The following is a 20,507-nucleotide window of genomic DNA, read 5'->3' as shown; positions in this document are numbered from 1 at the left end:
ATACTCCCTATGTATCTCTTAAAGGGTAATGCAAGATTCAACACAAAAATAAATACAACATTTTTTACATTTTACTCTCTTGCAACATACATAAATTCATACTCGCATTCTACAAACATCGATTGATAATTATTGTACAATCGTTATGCAAATATCTCATCGAACTTCGAACGCTCTTGTTCGCGCCTTTGAGTCGCTCCCATGCCCCCTTTTGCTATTATTTCTAGGCCGTCCATGTGTCTTAACGTGTTGGATCAAATTTACGTGTGCGCGGATGGATTCGGTATCTGTTGGCAACATATTTTAGGATCAACAATATCTATTCTATTACGTAACCAATTACACAAGGCACGAGCGTCTCATTAGTCATAGATAAAAGAGCAAGAATATCCGCAATAAGTAACGCATTGAGTGCAAGATTGTTTCTATTTAGTTCTTGGATGATCCTTAAAGGTGGGTCGGTTCAGGTCCTTCATGACTTAATTTTTCTCCTACGACGTCGTTTGACCATTACTATCTAACCGGATGAATTGAAAAAAATGTCAGAGGATCATTAGTGAGTCTCCTACTACGACATCGTTTGACTACGTCAAGCGCATATTTCCTCCAAAAGGTCTTATTTCCGATTTGCTCGCATACCCTTCACTCTTGGATAGAAAAACAGGAAGCCATGGCTACTTCATTGGCTGCAATGACGGCGCGCCGAGCTGTAACCTTCGCTCGGTTATCATCTCCCGGTTCAGCCGCTAGATCTGCCTCTCTGATTCCACGCCGTGGCCTCGCTGGCGCCGCTGGTACTCGTCTTAACCTGATATTTCCGATCGATTCTATTGTATTTATCTGTCTGTATTTTATCTTTTTCTGTTTTAACTTATGATCCAAAATGTACTTTGATATTGTTGTTTTTTATTATGTGGAAATGGGATTGTTGTAGATCACCATGGGCCAGCTAAGGTTGATTGCTGGAAAGACCCGATGAGTCCGTCCAAGTGGAAGGAGGAGCACGTGAGTTTCTTCTCATTACGTTCTTCTTTTATTATTGAATTATTCTCATTTTGTATGGAGATAATGTTGGAAGTACTATTTTTGAGTTATTCATGTGCCCTAAAATTTTTTAATCTTATTATTTAATGTACTGTAAGTGAGACACGACGAAGCAGGTTTATAGACTTATTTGCTTATGATGTTTGTTGACAAGCTAATTTCTTGATGAAACTGGCGTTAGAATTATTTTGGAGCCAAAATTAGACACTGATTATCGCTAGGGATGCAAAAACGGGTGGATTATCATTAGATTCAAGCTGTTCGAAACTGTGTCTGGATGAGAAAAGAGTTAGGTCAACCCTTTAAATCCTAAATTTGATATATTTACTCTTTATAAACGAATGACTCGTCTTTAAATTTTAGGGCCTGATTAATCTTATGATTGCAAAAATGACTTAAAATTCAATGCTGGTTTTTGTGTCAATTTAATCACAAATTTCCTTAATATAACTATCTCCAAATGTCACTTCCATGTGCACACGGGAATGGCATGACAGCATCCGGGCCCTATACAACTGTTTTTTTGTAGTCAATAGAATTTTATTGAGAAATTAGATTTCCCCACATGATGTAACTTGGAAGGAAGGACATGCCTTTGCAGTTCAAGTGATTAAAAAATGTTGTTTCTCGCAAAGTAAGTGATGAGCTGGTGTCCAAGTGCATATCAGATTGTGATGTAGGATGTTCTTCATTGAGGAGTGCACAGATATGGCTGTAATGGTCTGTTCCAGATGAAAGGCCAATGTTTAATTCTGGGTTTACTTTATATTCTAGAGATACTTGACAATGTTATAAGGCCTTTGCATACAATCTACTTATCAGAAACCAGTATTTTAACTTTATTATAGGCAATTTGACTGCTCAAATTTCTGAAATATCTGCTTTGATGCTGTATGCATATTTAACTTGTTTATACGACAATGGAACTGCACTTCTGAATAACTGAACAACATACTTTATAAAGCTTGAAGGCTAATAACATGTGGATATGAAAATCTATTTTTAGTTAGGCAGCAGGAAAATGATATTGCCTGATTGTGCTCTGCTGGTACTATATCAACTCAGGGAAGTAGATAATATATAGTGTTTAAAATTTTCCATGCAATCTAGGTAGTATATGTTAGGAATATATACAAATCAAAATGCTCTAGATTTTTTATTTCCAAAATCCAGTTCTGTTGGTGTAAGGGTTTTTAGTCCCCAGTAGTAAGTTTGGGTTGGGGGGGGGTGGGTGGGTAGTCCTTCATGACTTAATTTTTCTCCTACGACGTCGTTTGACCATTACTATCTAACCGGATGAATTGAAAAAAATGTCAGAGGATCATTAGTGAGTCTCCTACTACGACATCGTTTGACTACGTCAAGCGCATATTTCCTCCAAAAGGTCTTATTTCCGATTTGCTCGCATACCCTTCACTCTTGGATAGAAAAACAGGAAGCCATGGCTACTTCATTGGCTGCAATGACGGCGCGCCGAGCTGTAACCTTCGCTCGGTTATCATCTCCCGGTTCAGCCGCTAGATCTGCCTCTCTGATTCCACGCCGTGGCCTCGCTGGCGCCGCTGGTACTCGTCTTAACCTGATATTTCCGATCGATTCTATTGTATTTATCTGTCTGTATTTTATCTTTTTCTGTTTTAACTTATGATCCAAAATGTACTTTGATATTGTTGTTTTTTATTATGTGGAAATGGGATTGTTGTAGATCACCATGGGCCAGCTAAGGTTGATTGCTGGAAAGACCCGATGAGTCCGTCCAAGTGGAAGGAGGAGCACGTGAGTTTCTTCTCATTACGTTCTTCTTTTATTATTGAATTATTCTCATTTTGTATGGAGATAATGTTGGAAGTACTATTTTTGAGTTATTCATGTGCCCTAAAATTTTTTAATCTTATTATTTAATGTACTGTAAGTGAGACACGACGAAGCAGGTTTATAGACTTATTTGCTTATGATGTTTGTTGACAAGCTAATTTCTTGATGAAACTGGCGTTAGAATTATTTTGGAGCCAAAATTAGACACTGATTATCGCTAGGGATGCAAAAACGGGTGGATTATCATTAGATTCAAGCTGTTCGAAACTGTGTCTGGATGAGAAAAGAGTTAGGTCAATCCTTTAAATCCTAAATTTGATATATTTACTCTTTATAAACCAATGACTCGTCTTTAAATTTTAGGGCCTGATTAATCTCGTGATTGCACAAATGACTTAAAATTTAATGCCGGTTTTCATGTCAATTTAATCACAAATTTCCTTAATATAACTATCTCCAAATGTCACTTCCATGTGCACACGGGAATGGCATGACAGCATCCGGGCCCTATACAACTGTTTTTTTGTAGTCAATAGAATTTTATTGAGAAATTAGATTTCCCCACATGATGTAACTTGGAAGGAAGGACATGCCTTTGCAGTTCAAGTGATTAAAAAATGTTGTTTCTCGCAAAGTAAGTGATGAGCTGGTGTCCAAGTGCATATCAGATTGTGATGTAGGATGTTCTTCATTGAGGAGTGCACAGATATGGCTGTAATGGTCTGTTCCAGATGAAAGGCCAATGTTTAATTCTGGGTTTACTTTATATTCTAGAGATACTTGACAATGTTATAAGGCCTTTGCATACAATCTACTTATCAGAAACCAGTATTTTAACTTTATTATAGGCAATTTGACTGCTCAAATTTCTGAAATATCTGCTTTGATGCTGTATGCATATTTAACTTGTTTATACGACAATGGAACTGCACTTCTGAATAACTGAACAACATACTTTATAAAGCTTGAAGGCTAATAACATGTGGATATGAAAATCTATTTTTAGTTAGGCAGCAGGAAAATGATATTGCCTGATTGTGCTCTGCTGGTACTATATCAACTCAGGGAAGTAGATAATATATAGTGTTTAAAATTTTCCATGCAATCTAGGTAGTATATGTTAGGAATATATACAAATCAAAATGCTCTAGATTTTTTATTTCCAAAATCCAGTTCTGTTGGTGTAAGGGTTTTTACTCCCCAGTAGTAAGTTTGGGTTGGGGGGGGGGCGGGTAGTGGGATAAAGTACATAGAGGGGGAAGTTTGGCCTTCCCTCTTTAAGTTTGCTTTCAAAATTGAGCTATGCGAACCACTAAACAATGAAGTGCTATAGATTATTTCGAGGAGCCATATATCAGAAAGTTGTGTTCTAGTTTCTCAAGGTACAAAATCATGTGCTTGTTATGCCTACATTACAATTGTAGAAGCAACACGAGCCTCTGTGACGGACCTTACGATTCAAACTATGATGGTACAACTCATAAAATAACATTTTATTTAGGGTGCATAGACTAATAGATTCTTAACAATATATTTTGTTAACTAATCATGAAAATTATTGCTGACTAGTTTTACCAATCTTCCAATATCTCTAGTAAGTCTTCCCATGTCATTATCATGGGAATCTTGACTGGCTGCCATGAGAAGTTATATATTGATTCTTACTAACAGTACATGTCAATATAAATCGACAAAAAGAAAATATAAATTATGTTCTAAACCCTCCCTAGTCCATAGACCAGTCCAACTAAATGCATCTACTCTCTATGAGATGCAATCCAACCACAATTTTTTACGTGTCGATTCAATTTATGGTTCTTGAATCACATTGCCGACTCTATATACAACATTAAACACCTGTAGATCAGATTGCAGTTGGAAATTTGACGCCGAGTAGGATAGTGATTATTCTATTGACTTATTGTAGTAGATGATTCGTAAGAAAGAAACGAAAGAAAAACGCCCAAAAACTACAGAAAATACTCTAAAATCAACTCAATATTATTAATAATGCAGAGTGCGAAAATTAATCCACAAGCCGGATTAAATAGCTACAAAATTACGAAATTATGGAAAATTACCAAAAATAACAAAATCTCAAAAATCTTACCGAAATAAAATATGGAATAAAAGAAGTAGATTATTTTGGAGCCAAAATTAGACACTGATTATCGCTAGGGATGCGAAAACGGGTGGATTATCATTAGATTCAAGCTGTTCGAAACTGTGTCTGGATGAGAAAAGAGTTAGGTCAATCCTTTAAATCCTAAATTTGATATATTTACTCTTTATAAACCAATGACTCGTCTTTAAATTTTAGGGCCTGATTAATCTCGTGATTGCACAAATGACTTAAAATTTAATGCCGGTTTTCATGTCAATTTAATCACAAATTTCCTTAATATAACTATCTCCAAATGTCACTTCCATGTGCACACGGGAATGGCATGACAGCATCCGGGCCCTATAGAACTGTTTTTTTGCAGTCAATAGAATTTTATTGAGAAATTAGATTTCCCCACATGATGTAACTTGGAAGGAAGGACATGCCTTTGCAGTTCAAGTGATTAAAAAATGTTGTTTCTCACAAAGTAAGTGATGACCTGGTGTCCAAGTGCATATCAGATTGTGATGTTGGATGTTCTTCATTGAGGAGTGCATAGATATGGCTGTAATGGTCTGTTCCAGATGAAAGGCCAATGTTTAATTCTGGGTTTACTTTATATTCTAGAGATACTTGAAAATTTAAATTTGGATTCTAAATCACCTAGAAAAAAAGAAACAAAATATTACTTTAAATGGTAAAAAATAATAAAATTAACTAAAATAACTAAAAACGGGTCAAATTGCCTCAATTAAGGAAATATATGCGATTCACTTTCCATCTTTGCGGAACCTCCTGCATTAGTCGCTCCAGGTTGGAAAGAACTCGCTCTCGAGTTCACACAAGTTTCAGGCGGTAATACCGGAGGAAGATCTTCTGGCATCTGATTAGTAAACTCCGTTAGCGACTGCTGTATTTTTGCTGGTAAACCTGAATCCTCGTTCACTTTAATGGACATAGAAAGTAGGTTGGCATTTTTGACTACCAGGGCACGGATGACTTTTTCTCAGCGAGGCGGTAACATAATCTTCTTCCCTTTGATACTAAGGGAATATGTATTTTTTGGTCTATCATGAATAACACTACAATCATACTGCCAAGGTCGTTCCAACAAAATGTGACACTCGTCCATTGAAACCACATCACACCAGGCATTATCAAAATAATTTTTTCCAATTGAAAAAGACACTAAGCACCGTTTTTCTACCGTTTCTTTACTGCCTTTATTCAGCCAAGACAATTTGTATGGTTTAGGATGACGATCCATCTTCAGTTGCAGTTTCTTGATAGCCTCCTCAGACACTACATTCTCACAACTGCCACTATCAATTATCAGCTTGTAGACTTTATCAGCAACTGTGCAGGTTGTGTGGAAAACATTGGTTCTCAACCAATTGTCCCCTGAATCGCCCTTGGGAGTCAGCAGGCTCTTTCGAACGACCAGGGTCTCCTGGCCATCTCCATATAGCGCGTCCTCATCTTCACCATCATCATACGCAGGCTTCCCAACTTCCTCAAACTCCTCTATCATATCTTCCTCAATCAGAAGATTTTTATTCTTCTACCATCAACAGGCTTCCTACAATCAGTCACTCTATGCCCCTATTCACCACACTTGAAACACTTAACACTTGAGCTGGAATTGTCTCGCTGTGGCTGATAAGCAGGACGAGATTTTTGAGGGCGAACCGGCTGACTGCCTTTACCTCTGACCACTAGCCTCCTACTCTGCCGTTTTTCCATTGCAAGTGCCCGCTGATATGCGTCCACAATGAATGAAGGCTGAGAAAATCTTGCAGGGGCTGCCTTAATCCCCCCAAATACCGTGCTACCATCTATTCCTCCATCTCAGATAAATCATTCTGAGCCACCAGCTGATAGAATTCCTCAATATAATCATTGACTGATTTTGCGCCTTGTCTCAGTGAATGGAGCCTTTGAAACAAGGTTTGAGTATAGCCGAAAGGGAGGAAGTGCCCTTTTATCTACTTCTTCATCTTCTCCCAGTCAGTAATTTTGGATTTTCCATATCCCTTCCGTGAACGCTTCAACTGTTCTCACCATGCAGATGCTCTACTTTTGAATTTGATGGCGACCAGTTTCACTTTGACACGATCTGAAACCTCCTTATATTCAAAAATTCGTTCCACTTCATTCAGCCAATCAATAAATCCTTTAGCCTGCAACGTACCAGAAAACTCGGGCAGATCCACTCTGAAATCGAGATCCATATGACGATCCTCCCGTCCATGATGCTTCCAAACTCGAGCACGATAGTGATACGGGTTTTCGAAACTGGTATCGGAATCGTGACCCTCCACATCATGATTACCAAACTCCTGTTCCGCCAAACGTTGGATTAACTCTGCAACTTGTCTCTATAAATCTTCAATCGTCACATCCTAAATATTACGATCACGGTGTGGGACTTCCTCAATCGGAACTTGCCCTCGACGACCACGACCACGTCCACCAACCATTATAACTGATGGAATTTATCTCCCAAGAAAATGCTGACGCTCTGATACCAACTGATGTCGGGTATGATAGTGATTATTTTATTGACTTGTTGTAGCAGATGATTCGCAAGAAAGAAACGAAAGAAAAACGCCCAAAAACTAGAGAAAATACTCTGAAATCAACTCAATGCGAAAATTAACCCACAAACCGGGTTAAATAGCTGTAAAATTATGAAATTATGGAAAATTACCAAAAATAATAAAATCTCAAAAATCTTACCGAAATAAAATATGGAATAAAAGAAGTAAGTTGCCAAAATTTTGGTTCAATTTAGATTCTAAATCACCTAGAAAAAAGGGAACAAAATATTACTTTAAATGGTAAAAAAAATAATAAAATAAACTAAAATAACTAAAAATGGGTCAAATTGCCTCAATTAAGGAAATATTTGCAATTCACTTTCCATCTTTGAAAATCAAAGAAAAGATAGAAAATAATAAAATAAGAACAAATTTTCGAAAAAGAAATTGTATTGATGATTAAATGATTACAGAATTGAAAGATTACAAAATGGAATTTTGTAGAGAACGAAAAAGAAAAATAAACTTCTATTGCCAAATTCGCTCTGTCTTGAAATGAACTCTTGAAGTCTTCTTATACTTGAAATTGGAACTTGAAATTTCTTTCATTTGCCAAAAAGAATCTTGAATAGTTGAATGGGAGACAACATAATGAAGAATCTTGAAATATGATACCCACTTTTGAATAATTGAGCCATCTTTTTGACTAACTTTAAAAAAGAAGATTCCTTCTTTTAATAAAGTTATCTTTTTCTTGGAATGGACGGCAATCTCTTGAGAAAAAACTGATTAGCTGGCATGCAAAATTTGAAAAGAATTTCCCTTGTTTTATTGATTTGGTAATTTCTCAATTTTCTGAGAAAATTGGGTTCTTGTAGTCATTTGATTCTTACATCCTTCTCATGGGTAAGAAAATCATCATAACCTAAGTCAATTAGGTCATCTTATTCTTTCTTTGAGAATTTTGGGACACTCAAATTTTTTTGTTCTTGAATCCATGATTGAACTGCTTTTGGACAACAATTTGTTTCTTTGAATTTTGACCACCATTTGACTTTGAATCTTCTGGTAATCTTTTGAGTGAAGTATTCATCATTTTGATTCCGCAGTAGAAAGAAATCCCAGCAAAAAATTCAGGAAACTTTCATATTTAAGACAAATTGGAACAAAACATTTTCATGAGACTTTAAAAATGTTTTCGCCTCTCTTTTGAAGTATTCATATTCTTGAAGAGTAAGACTGGGTAAAATTTTATCTACAAGTCCATGATACAAAAATTATGTTTGAAACCATTTTGGAAAATGAGGATGACAATTTTGATTGAAAAGAATGAATCATGAATGAGTAACAGGTTTAAAGAAAAAGACTCTGTACCAAGCATTCAAGTAATCAAAATAATTGAAATATTTAGAAATTGTAAAATATGTTGAAGAGACCTCAAGTATCTTCTCTTTCCATGGGTTTTGTCCCCAGTCTTCATAAGACAATACCCTAAGAATACTGATTTTTGAAACCATTGTATCTTCTTTATTTTGAGGGTCTGAAGTATGAGAAATTATGGCTGATCTTGTTTTCAAAAGGATAGTCTCATAATAATCTCGGGATTTTTTGACATTTGATGGCATGAACCAAAAATTGGTTGGAAAAATATTTGGAAGACATTCATCCAAATTTTTGTATCTATGAAGTCAAGATGTTTCCATATCAAGGCAATTTTCAAAGATACTTTTGGTAAAATATTGAAAATTTTGAGAAGGGTTAATTTGAGAAAGTTTTCCACAACTTTGGACGGCTTTTTTGTAGTTTGAAGGGGTAGCTTTATTCTGATTGGGTTTTTTGATAAGAGTTGAAAGGGTATTTGAAGAGGAAGAAGCTTCTTGAGTTTCATTTGGAGAATGATCTTTTAAGAGATCATTAATTGAGAAAAAAGGAGATGAATTTTTCTTTCTACTTTGCTTCTTTTGGAATGGAGTTTGATCTTCTTCTTCAACTTGGTTCGTCCAACTCATTTTCACTCTTTTTGTGAATGAACTCTCTTGTGAGGAAGTCTGCCAAGAAGTTTGATTTTCCTTGTATATAAAGAATTTCAAAATCGAAACAGGACAAAATAGCTTGTCATCTTGCAAAGATTTGTTTGGAAACAAGATTTTTCTCATCTTTTTGTAAAATATCTTTTGAGACTTTGCAATCTGTTTTCAAATTAAATATTTTGTTGATTAGATCATCTTGAAATTTTGAAATACATAGTACTATTGAAAGAATTTCTTTTTTGATAGTGGAATAGTTCTTTTGAGGGCCAGTCCACACACCACTGTGGTACCTAACTAACTGTTCTTGAGATGATTCCAGTGGGATTTGCTTTAACACTCCACTGTACCCAATATCTGAGGCATATGTCTCAATAATAATTGAAGTTGTGGAGTCAAGGATTGAAAGACGAGGAATATTTTTGATTGCTTTTTTGACTCTTTGGACTGCAACTGTGTGCTCGTGACTTCATGGGTCAGGGTTGTTTTGTAATCTTTTGAATAATGGAGTACAGATTTGACGTATACTTTTGACAAAATCGGTAACATAATTGATACAACCTAAAAAGCGTTGCAAACTTGTTTTATCAATAATTTTATTAGGAAATTTATCAATGAAATCAAGATTTCTTTGACTAGGAATTAAAGTGCCATAATGAATATAATGTCCAAGAAAACGTATTTTTGTTTGAAACAAAACAATTTTCTTAGCAGAGACTGCTAAACCATTTTTCTTGATAACATGAATGAATGTATGAATATGTTTAAAATTTTGTTCTATATTTTCAGAAAATATAAGAACATTATCAATGTAAACAATAATGAAATTTGGAAAAGGATTGAAAATATCATTAATGATTTTTTGAAATTCGGAGGGAGCATTTTTGAGACCGAGTGGCATAACATTCCATTTATATTGTCCAAAAGGAACATTGAAGGCAGTCTTGTATCTGTCTTCTTTAATTTGAATTTGTCAAAAACCAGACTTCATAACAAATTTTGAAAAGATGATTGCTTTACAAAGACGATTCAAAAGATCGTTATTTTGAGAAATATGATATCTAATCTATTGAAGAGCAGTATTAAGAGGTTTATAATTGATAACCAAACGAGGAACTCCTCGTTCAATTTCAGCAGAATTATAAACATAGAAAGCTGAACATCTCCAAGGAGACTTACTTGGTCGGATTAAACCTTTTTCAAGTAAATCATTGATTTCTTTGATACAAAAATCAAGTAACTCTTTGTTCATTTGCAAGATAAGTTTTATAACACATGGTCATTTGTCCCATAAAATTGATGATTTGATATTCAGTAAGTCCATCGAGATTCCACTCGACATCAGAATTACCGTCATATGTTCTTTGAGTATTAGCTTTTTCTTCAAAAAGTTGGTTTGGAAATGAAGGACGAGGATAAAATTTTGGAAGATTTTGATAATAAGATTTTCTCAATTTATTAATTGAATCAAATTTTTCATCAATAAATTCAGATTCAATTTCATCAATAGTATTGATATTTTTGGAAACATAAAATTTTTTTAATTGAGTAGCAAGTTTAGAAAGAATTTCACTTTCAGTTTGAAGAGTAGAAGATTTTCCAAATTGAGGAATAATATCATTACTTTTGAAAATTGAAGAGGAAGAGGATGATGGTTTTGATAAACTCTTATCTTTACTATTATTTTCTCTAGACTCTTTAAAAGAATCCTTTTGAGGAGTAGTATTCTCAGATTCAGAATTTGATTCGATACGATTGAGTTGAGAGCACATAGATTGAAAAACAACATTAGTAAAATTTTTCTGAGATTGAATATTTTTAAGATCCTTAGCAACAACCAGAGATTCATCATATCATTCTTTAGGAATCTTTTTGAGCGGAGATGCAAGGATTTTAGTTTTTCCATGAGGAATAACTATTTCTTGCATTGGAGGATGAGTTGATTGGAAAGTATTTCCTTCTGGAGTTTTCCAAGTATTGACTTGAGTTTTTGAAGTAAGAATTTTTGTTTTTCTGGCCTTTTACCAAAAACTTTGAATTGAATCTAGCCATAAAAACTTAAATCAGTAGAAGATTTAAAATAATCTTCCCAATAAGATTCTTTCTGTTTTGAAGAAAAACTTTCTCGAAAAAGTTTTCTAAAATTTTTGACACAAATGTCTTGATCATATTTGAATTCTTTTCTTCTATCAATTTCAGAAGAAATGACATTACATTGATGATCAAGATTGGAGGGAGGAACCATATCTGAAAAAGTTGGTGATTCTGGTTGATCATCATCTTTTTCATATTCATTTTGATAATGAGGTTTGAAATAATAGGAGTAAAATCTGCTCCTTTGTATGAAAAGATTGAAAGGATGATTTGGATTTTTCTTCAGATCTAGTTGAAAAGGACTTAACAGAATAAGATCTTTGAATCCTTGAGGATGATCCTTTGAAAAGAATCTTAGCTTTTCCATCTGGAAAAGTAAGAATTTGATTTGGAATTGTTCTAGTTTGAGTAGGAACAGGTGCTTGAACATTATTAAAATTTCATTCAAGTCCTTGGGATTGAAGATTTCATGGAATTCTTTTTGGAATTTCAACATTTGAGTGAAAATGATTAATTTCAACTAAAAGACTTTCATCTCTTGGTGAAGAGTGAAGAGCTCCAATATTGAGTTGAGTATTCATAAACTTATAATATACTCTGTATATTACAGTAAAGGCATTTGAAGGACTATCAAATTCAAGATTTTTAGTCTGAATATGAAGATTGAGAGAATTGAGAATTGCTCCATCAGTAAGTTTGATAGAAAAGTTTGGATGACAGTTTGAAAGAAGCTGCTATTTCAAAAATTATCAACAATATTAATTTAAAAAGAAATTATATTCAATTTCTTAAAAAAGAAATTCAATTTCAAAAAAATGGAAAAAAGATTACAAGAATCTTCTTGTCAAAAGAAAATTTTAGAATTATAAAATAAAATTGAAAAAGAAATTTGTTCAACTATTCCAAATGCCTTCTGGGATAGAAAGAAATATGTTGTTTCTCTTCCTTACAATTCTGATTTTCATGAATCAAATATTCATACAAAATCTCGTCCTATTCAAATGAACAAAGAGTTTTTTGATTTTTGTATCAAAAAAATCAATGATTTACTTGAGAAAGGTTTAGTCCGACCAAGTAAGTCTCCTTGGAGCTGTTCAGCTTTCTATGTCAATAATTCTGTTGAAATTGAACGAGAAGTTCCTCGTTTGGTTATCAATTATAAACATCTTAATACTGCTTGTCAATGGATTAGATATCATATTCCTCAAAAGAAAGATCTTTTGAATCGTCTTTGTAAAGCTGTCATCTTTTCAAAATTTGATATGAATTCAGGTTTCTGGCAAATTCAAATTAAAGAAGACAGATACAAGACTGCCTTCAATGTTCCTTTTGGACAATATGAATGGAATGTTGTCATTCGGTCTTAAAAATGCTCCCTCTGAATTTCAAAAAATCATGAATGATATTTTCAATCCTTTCTCAAATTTCATTATTGTTTATATTGATGATATTCTTATATTTTCTGAAAATATAGAACACCATTTTAAACATATTTATACATTTATTCATGTTATCAAGAAAAATGGCCTCGTAGTCTCTGCTAAGAAAATTGTTTTGTTTAAAAAAAAAATACGTTTTCTTGGATATTATATTCATTATGTCATTTTAACTACTATTCAAAGAAGTCTTGATTTCATTGATAAATTTCCTGATGAAATTATTGATAAAACAAGTTTGCAACGCTTTTTAGGCTGTGTCAATTATGTTGCTGATTTTGTCAAAAGTATGCGTCAAATCTGTGCGCCATTATTCAAAAGATTACAAAACAACCCTGACTCATGGAGTTATGAGCACACAGTTGCAGTCCAAAGAGTCAAAAAAGTAATAAAAAATATTCCCTATCTTTCAATCCTCGACCCCACAGCTTCAATTATTATTGAGATAGATGCTTCAGATATTGGGTATGGTGGAGTGTTAAAGCAAATCCCACTAGAGTCATCTCAAGAGCAGTTAGTTAGGTACTATGCTTCAGATATTGGGTATGGTAGCGTGTTAAAGCAAATCCCACTAGAGTCATCTCAAAAGAACTATTCCACTATGAAAAAAGAAAATCTTTCAATAGTACTATATATTTCAAGACGATCTTATCAACAAAAAATTTATTTTGAAAACAGATTGCAAAGCCTCAAAAGATGTTTTACAAAAAGATGTGAAAAATCTTGTTTCCAAACAAATCTTTGTAAGATGGCAGATTATTTTGTCGTGTTTCGATTTTGAAATCCTTTATATATAAGGGAAATCAAATTTCTTGGCAGACTTCCTCACAAGAGAGTTCATTCACAAAAAGAGTGAAAATGATTTGGGCAAAGCAAGTTGAAGAAAAAGATCAAAATCCATTCCAAAAGAAGCAAAATAGGAAGAAAAATTCTACTCATTTTTCTCAATTAATGATCTCTTAAAAGATCATTCTCCAAATGAAGCTCAAAAAGCTTCTTCCTCTTCAAATACCCTTTTAAACTCCTATCAAAAAACCCAATCAAAATAAAGCTACCCCTTCAAACTACAAAAAAGCCGTCCAAAGTTCTGGAAAACTTCCTCAAATTAACCCTCCTCAAAATTTTCAATATTTTACCAAAATTATCTTTGAAAATTGTCTTGATATGGAAACATCTAGATTTCATAAATACAAAAAATTGGATGAATGTCTTCCAAATATTTTTCCAACCAATTTTTGGTTCATGCCATCAAATGTCAAAAAATTTCGAGATTATTATGAGACTATCATTTTGAAAACACGATCAGCCATAATTTCTTATACTCTAGATCCTCAAAATAAAGAAGATACAATGTTTTCAAAAATCAGTATTCTTATGGTATTATCTTATGAAGGCTAGGGACAAAACCCCTGGGAAGAGAAGAGACTTAAGCTCTCTTTAACGTATTTTACAACTTCTGAATATTTCAATTATTTTGATTATTTGAATACTTGGTACAGAGTCTTTTTCTTTAGACCTGTTATTCATTCATGGTTCATTTTTTTCAATCAAAATTGTCATCCTCATTTTCCAAAATGGTTTCAAACATGATTTTTGTATCATGGACTTGAAAAGAAAATTTTATCCAGTCTTACTCTTCAAGGATATGAATACTCCAAAAGAGAGACAAAAACATTTTTAAAGCTTCATGAAAATGTTTTGTTCCAATTTGCCTTCAATATGAAAGTTTCCTGAATTTTTTGTTGGAATTTATTTCTACTGCAGAATCAAAATGATGAATACTTCCCTCAAAAGATGATCATAAGATTCAAAGTCAAATGGTGGTCTAAATTCTAATAAACAAATTGTTGTCTAAAAGCAGTTCAATTATGGATTCAAGAACAAAGAAATTTGGGTGTCCCAAAATTCTCAAAGAAAAAACAAGATGATCAGGCAGATTTTCTGACTGAAAAATAGAGGACTATTTCAATGTCATCAAAATCCAAAAAAATTATTAGAAATTTATGAACAGATTTCTAAAAATGGATCTAAAAAATCAAGTACTCAAGACTCAGATCAAGAATCTGAAGAGACAGACAATGGTGATGACCTAATTGACTTAGGTTATGATGATTTTCTTACCTATGAGAAGAATGTAAGAATCAAATGACTACAAGAACCCAGTTTTTTGGAAGAATTGAGAAATTACCGAATCAATAAAGTAAGGAAAATTCTTTTCAAATTTTGCATGCCAGCTAATCAGCTTTTTCTCAAGAGATTGCTGTCCATTCCAAGAAAAAGATAACTTTATTAAAAGAATGAATCTTCTTTTTTAAAGTTAATGAAAAAGATGACTCAATTATTCAAAAGTGAGTATCATATTTCAAGATTCTTCATTATGTTGTCTCCCACTCGACTATTCAAGATTCTTTCTGACAAATGAAAGAAATTTCAATTTCGGATTTCAAGTATAAAAAGATTTCAAGAGGTTATTTCAAAACAGAGCAAATTTGGCAATAGAAGTTTATTTTTCTTTTTCGTTCTCGTTCTCTACAAAATTCCATTTTGTAATCTTTCAATTCTGTAATCATCAATACAATTTCTTTTTCAAAAATTTGTTCTTATTTTATTATTTTCTATCTTTTCTTTGATTTTCTATTCCCTTGGGCTATTCCTGCATCAAAATTTGACATTGAAACATATGTTGACGGATTCGACAAGGAATGAACATTAGTAATGCAACAAATAAAGATGATGACCTGGAATATGTGAAAGTAGAAAATGACATGTTAATGCTTATGTATGAAGCAAAAATGAGCTCCATGCTGACGAAAATGAGCTCCTCAAAGGTCATGAGGAATGAATTTTCAACACATAAATCAATAAAGGACTCTGAGTATGAATGAACTGGAGGTCAATATGTAGTTAATTTGGAAGGACAAATTGATCGAATAATTATGTTATAGCAAAGGTACTGACAAAGCTTACTGGCACCATAACGTGCAAATTTGTTAATGATTCTAGTGTGAACTCTTTCTTTGAGCGTAGAATTTATAGAGGCACTTTCAGGATAAGATATAGTTCAATTGAAATCCACTCAAAGATATCAGAATTTAAAGTCTATTGCTGAGTGAAATGTGTCTTTTATTTTTAGCTACAGGTAATCCCATGAAAAAAATTCAGGATGAAAGCCACCACTTCATTTTCCTATGGGGATTCCTGGAATCCTTCTCTTCGGTTTTAAATTCATTTTACTTAACAATGATTGATGCACATTGCCTATATTGCTTAAAATTTCTATTTTGTTGAGAGGATGTGGTTACACTAGAATGCATGTTGGCAATAGGGTGATTAAATGTGGTTTATTCAATTTTTCTAAAGTAGGTTTTTGATGTAGGATTTGAATTTAGAAAAGGGAAGGGGTTAAGGACCAAATGGTTGGATGAATTAAATATTAAGAGTTTTGGCTGAATCGACCAAATTTTGGTGCAATGATTGCCATGATTTGATGGAATGAGTAAATTGAGAAGATATATAAAAACCCAAAATAGAAGACAACTATCTATTTTGGGTTTTTATATATAGCAAGTGTACAATATCGTTACTAGTAATTTAGTGGACTTTGAGTTCATATTATCGTTTTCACGAAATCCTGAGGGGTAGCTCAATGGCTAGGCCTTGGGTTTGCCCCCAATGATTACCGGTTCGAGTTTCTTCAGGATCACTGAGGTGAGTACCCGACTGTAAATTTTAGGGCCTTGTGGGATTAGTCAAGATATGCGTAAGCTAGTTCGAACACCCATGGTCATTAAAAAAAAAAAAATATATCCTTTTCACGAGGACTACACTCTAATACTTAATCTAATTTTTCTAACTCCTATGTTATGAAAACAAACAATGAATTATGATTTGTTGTGAATTTTTTTATTTAAATACTTGAAAATAGGAAAATACATACAAAGATCGATTTAGAATTCCAATATAGAATAGATATTAGATTAGAAGAATTTCATCTATTGATCACGTTTATGTCTTAATTTAAAATTTACAAATCTAATGTAGTATTCAATCGAATTCTTCTATAATATTCAATTTACCCCTCTCAAGTTTTCGTTGAGTTTATTTAACTGATTCAATCACATATCTCTGTGCGAATCAATTTTAATTAAACGAAATATTCGTTTTAAGAATTCGTATAACGACCGCCATAATTAGTATATGTATTTCTACACGTTATACTAGTTTAAATTTCAACTCACATCTAGATTCGTAAAAGATTCACAAAATCATTAAATTAGTGATCAAGTAATTCAACGCATTAAACATAGTAAAATCAACATATATATCATAAAATAATAAGAATTTTGAATAAAAGAAATGAAGGGTTCCAAGTATATTACATTGTTCGCCATAATGTGAAATTTAGCTACTCATAATGCAAAACGAAAAATAAGAAATTGTTATTGAATACATCACCAGATTTTGAATAAAAATGTAGAAAACGAAGTTAATCTTGCACCGAAATCTTCTCTCTCTTTCAATCAATACTTCAAACTTTGAATTTCGTGATGTTTCTCCTTTGATTTGTGCTCTTCAATCTCCAGTTGTGTTCGTTATCTCTCAATGTGTGGAACTCCTTTCAATTGCCTCCTTTGTTAAATTTATATCTGCCTCCACAATTTTGGTTGTTCTAGGGTTTTTATGGGCTTTATCAACAAAAAAAAAGCGCCCTAGAAATTATTAGGTGGTTCCTCAGCTCCACGTATATAGTGGCACTGCAGTGACTGATGAGTGGCGCTGCAGTACCACACTGTTGTCCACACCTCTATCTACATACTCCATGGCGCCTAGGTTGTGGTGTTGGGGTGCCATCTCTTCCTTCCTTTGATATTGAAATTTGATTCTTTTGCCCCTCCCCCTCGTTTCTCTTTTCTCCTCAATCCATGCCAATTGCCTTGTTTTCTCCTTTCTCTCCATGATTTGCATCATTTCACCAATCATATAAAACCATAATCAATTTAAAATGGTATAAAACTTGTGAGTAAAACACACTCGTCATCTGTAAGTACAAGTAAACCTTTTTTTACTTAAACTTGGAAACAAAAGTTTAACTAAAAGTATAATTTTTACCATCCTTTCATTTTATTAATTAGCTAATTATCAAAGCCACCACTTCATTTTCCTATGGGAATTCCTGGTAAAGGAATGTTACTATTTATTTTTTCCCTTTGAGTGTAGAATCAATATCGTGTAATATGTTTATCAAAGTGCACTTGTACTGAATCCTTGTGCTTACATGCTTAGAGAATTTTGGTTGTTTAGGCATGCACATTCGGCTTGGCTAAGTTATTCTTTTCAACCTATGGCTTGTGGATTAATTGTAGATTCTGCAAATATTCTTCATTTGATGAATCGAATCCTACTTTTTCCAGTTCTGCTCATATTTTCATTGTTCATTTATTTCTCATATGTAACACCATTAAGATAAAATTAAGGTTTATCACTTGTGAAAAATTCTGTGAATTATATATTTGTGCGTCTTTCAATTGCAGTTCGTGATTGTCTCTTTATCTGGCTGGGGTTTGCTTATCTTTGGAGGGTACAAGTTCTTCACTGGGGGCAAGAAGAACAATGAAGAGGTACTTGTTTCTTCCTTCGAATGTCAACTATATACAGTACAGATTATGTAACCTGGGTTAATGTGAGATTTGTATTTGTACCAAGTAGTACTGTTGGCTTGATCGTACATGCCAATTTTTTATTATGACATTTATTGCATGGGCCATAACTTAGGTGTAAACAAATACGGGATAGGATAAGAAATCAGCTCAAATTCCATTAATTTGGTTGATTATTGTACCCAACAGCTATTTATTTAGAGGAGAGCACAGGAATTAAAGATTTACAGTTGACTTGATTGTTTCTACTTACAAGCATGTGGATGTAACAACTGTTTTGTCCCGGATAATATGACTTTTTTAGTGCATTTCTGGGTGGTGCAAGACACTCACTTTTGACCTTCCTAGTGCAATACTCGGCCAGATGTACTCCCACTCACAAAGGGGAAAAAAGAGAGGACAAAAAGGAATATATTCTCATTACGAACTGACTACTTGTGAAACAATACGAGTTTTATGCAGACTGTTAGCAAAGTTTCATAAACTGTATGGAAATAATCAGGCATTTGCCTTTTGCATTACATGTAAAGTATGTTCTATAGTTTGTTGCATTACATATCAGACAAGTGCAGACTGAATCTTAATTGATATAATTATACCTTTGCTTATTAAATTTCATCTTGCAGAAACTGGTGGAAGCAACACACTAGGGCGTGGATTTTAAACGTCGTGAGAAACTTTTTTCTTCTAATATGTTCAACTCACATTTGTGTTCCGATTTTGTTGTATGGGGACAGTTTGCCTGTTTCCAGTCAATTTGAATGATCATTTGAATGCCCTGTTCGGGTTATGGCTGTGAAAGATGCTACTTTGCCTGGTCATTGCATTTTCATCTTTCGATTCACTTTGCATAATGTTGTCTTAATAATGTAAAACAATGAACATCATCACCATGTGATCCTTCTCTTCGGTTTTGAATTCATTTTTCTTAACAATAAATGATGCACATTGCCTATATTGCATAACGAATTCTCTTTTGTTTAGAGGACAGGTGGTTAAACTAGAATGCAAGTGGCAATTAGGTGATTAAATCTGGTTTTTGGAGTTTTCTAGAGAAGGTTTTTGATGCATTTAGAGCAATTTTTCGAAAATCAGCCTGGATGTGAATTTAGAAAAGGGAAAGGGTTAAGGACGAAATGGTTGGATAAGTCGAATGGTAAGGGGTGAACCGTTTGAGATTTGGCTGAATCGACCAAATTTTGGTGCAATGCTTGTTATATAATTTGATGGAATGAGTAACTTAAGACATCTCTAACTTTGAGAAGATTATAGTCCAAAATGTTCCAAGAATGCAAGAAAGGCTCTTTTTTTTTATTTATTTTTTATTTTTTTTATTTGAGGGCTTAAAATTAGAAAATAAAAGTTCAATTAAAGGTATAATTTGATTAGCTGACTATCTAAATTTGTGGATCAGATTGTCCCTTCGACATAAAGGGCTTATATTCACGTGCACGCCTAAATGCTAAACATGAGTAAATAGATATACGAACTGCCAACATCTAGGGTTGGCAACGATTCGATTCGGGGTCGGTTTGATCAAAATCATCACCGAATCACCAATTTTTTGGTCATATCATGGTAAGTTGGTTTGGTTTGGTTTGGTTTGAATCGGTTCAAGTGGTTAATAATCACGATAACAAATTATTTTTTATAGGTCTCTTCGTCAAATTGAAAAAAAAATAAAAATATATGAAAAAAAAAAGTCAATAAAAAGAAAAACACAATACTAAGCCAATTTAGCAAACAATATTCCAAATAAAAATGCAAACAATATTTCAATTCTCAAATGC

At 33.4% G+C, this 20,507-nt stretch overlaps 1 protein-coding gene across 2 annotated transcripts; it reads left to right on the top strand.

Annotated features, from left to right (window-relative positions):
* The first annotated feature begins 560 nt into the window (after nucleotides 1–560).
* On the top strand, nucleotides 561–19,674 carry LOC111368601. Of its 2 annotated transcripts, none has more exons than XM_022989946.1 (4): nucleotides 561–794; nucleotides 935–1,005; nucleotides 18,592–18,678; nucleotides 19,344–19,674. In XM_022989946.1, the coding sequence occupies exons 1-4, from the start codon at nucleotides 671–673 to the stop codon at nucleotides 19,365–19,367; spliced, it is 306 nt and encodes a 101-aa protein (XP_022845714.1). In that variant the 5' UTR covers nucleotides 561–670; the 3' UTR covers nucleotides 19,368–19,674. The 2 variants fall into 2 exon arrangements, with proteins under 2 accessions (XP_022845714.1, XP_022845713.1); XM_022989945.1 differs by lacking the exons at nucleotides 561–794; nucleotides 935–1,005 and adding exons at nucleotides 2,383–2,609; nucleotides 2,750–2,820.
* The last annotated feature ends 833 nt before the right edge of the window (nucleotides 19,675–20,507 follow it).

The sequence above is a fragment of the Olea europaea genome, chromosome 19 (assembly GCF_002742605.1).
Source record: "Olea europaea var. sylvestris chromosome 19, O_europaea_v1, whole genome shotgun sequence".
Taxonomy (NCBI): Eukaryota; Viridiplantae; Streptophyta; class Magnoliopsida; order Lamiales; family Oleaceae; genus Olea; species Olea europaea.
This window is presented reverse-complemented; position numbering and strand designations above follow the sequence as displayed.

Coding starts and splice junctions, on each gene's coding strand:
- LOC111368601 (XM_022989946.1), top strand. CDS start 671: ATGGCTACTTCATTGGCTGCAATGACGGCGCGCCGAGCTGTAACCTTC. Junction 1,006..18,591: donor CCAAGTGGAAGGAGGAGCAC/GTGAGTTTCTTC, acceptor TTTCAATTGCAG/TTCGTGATTGTCTCTTTATC. Junction 18,679..19,343: donor GCAAGAAGAACAATGAAGAG/GTACTTGTTTCT, acceptor TTCATCTTGCAG/AAACTGGTGGAAGCAACACA.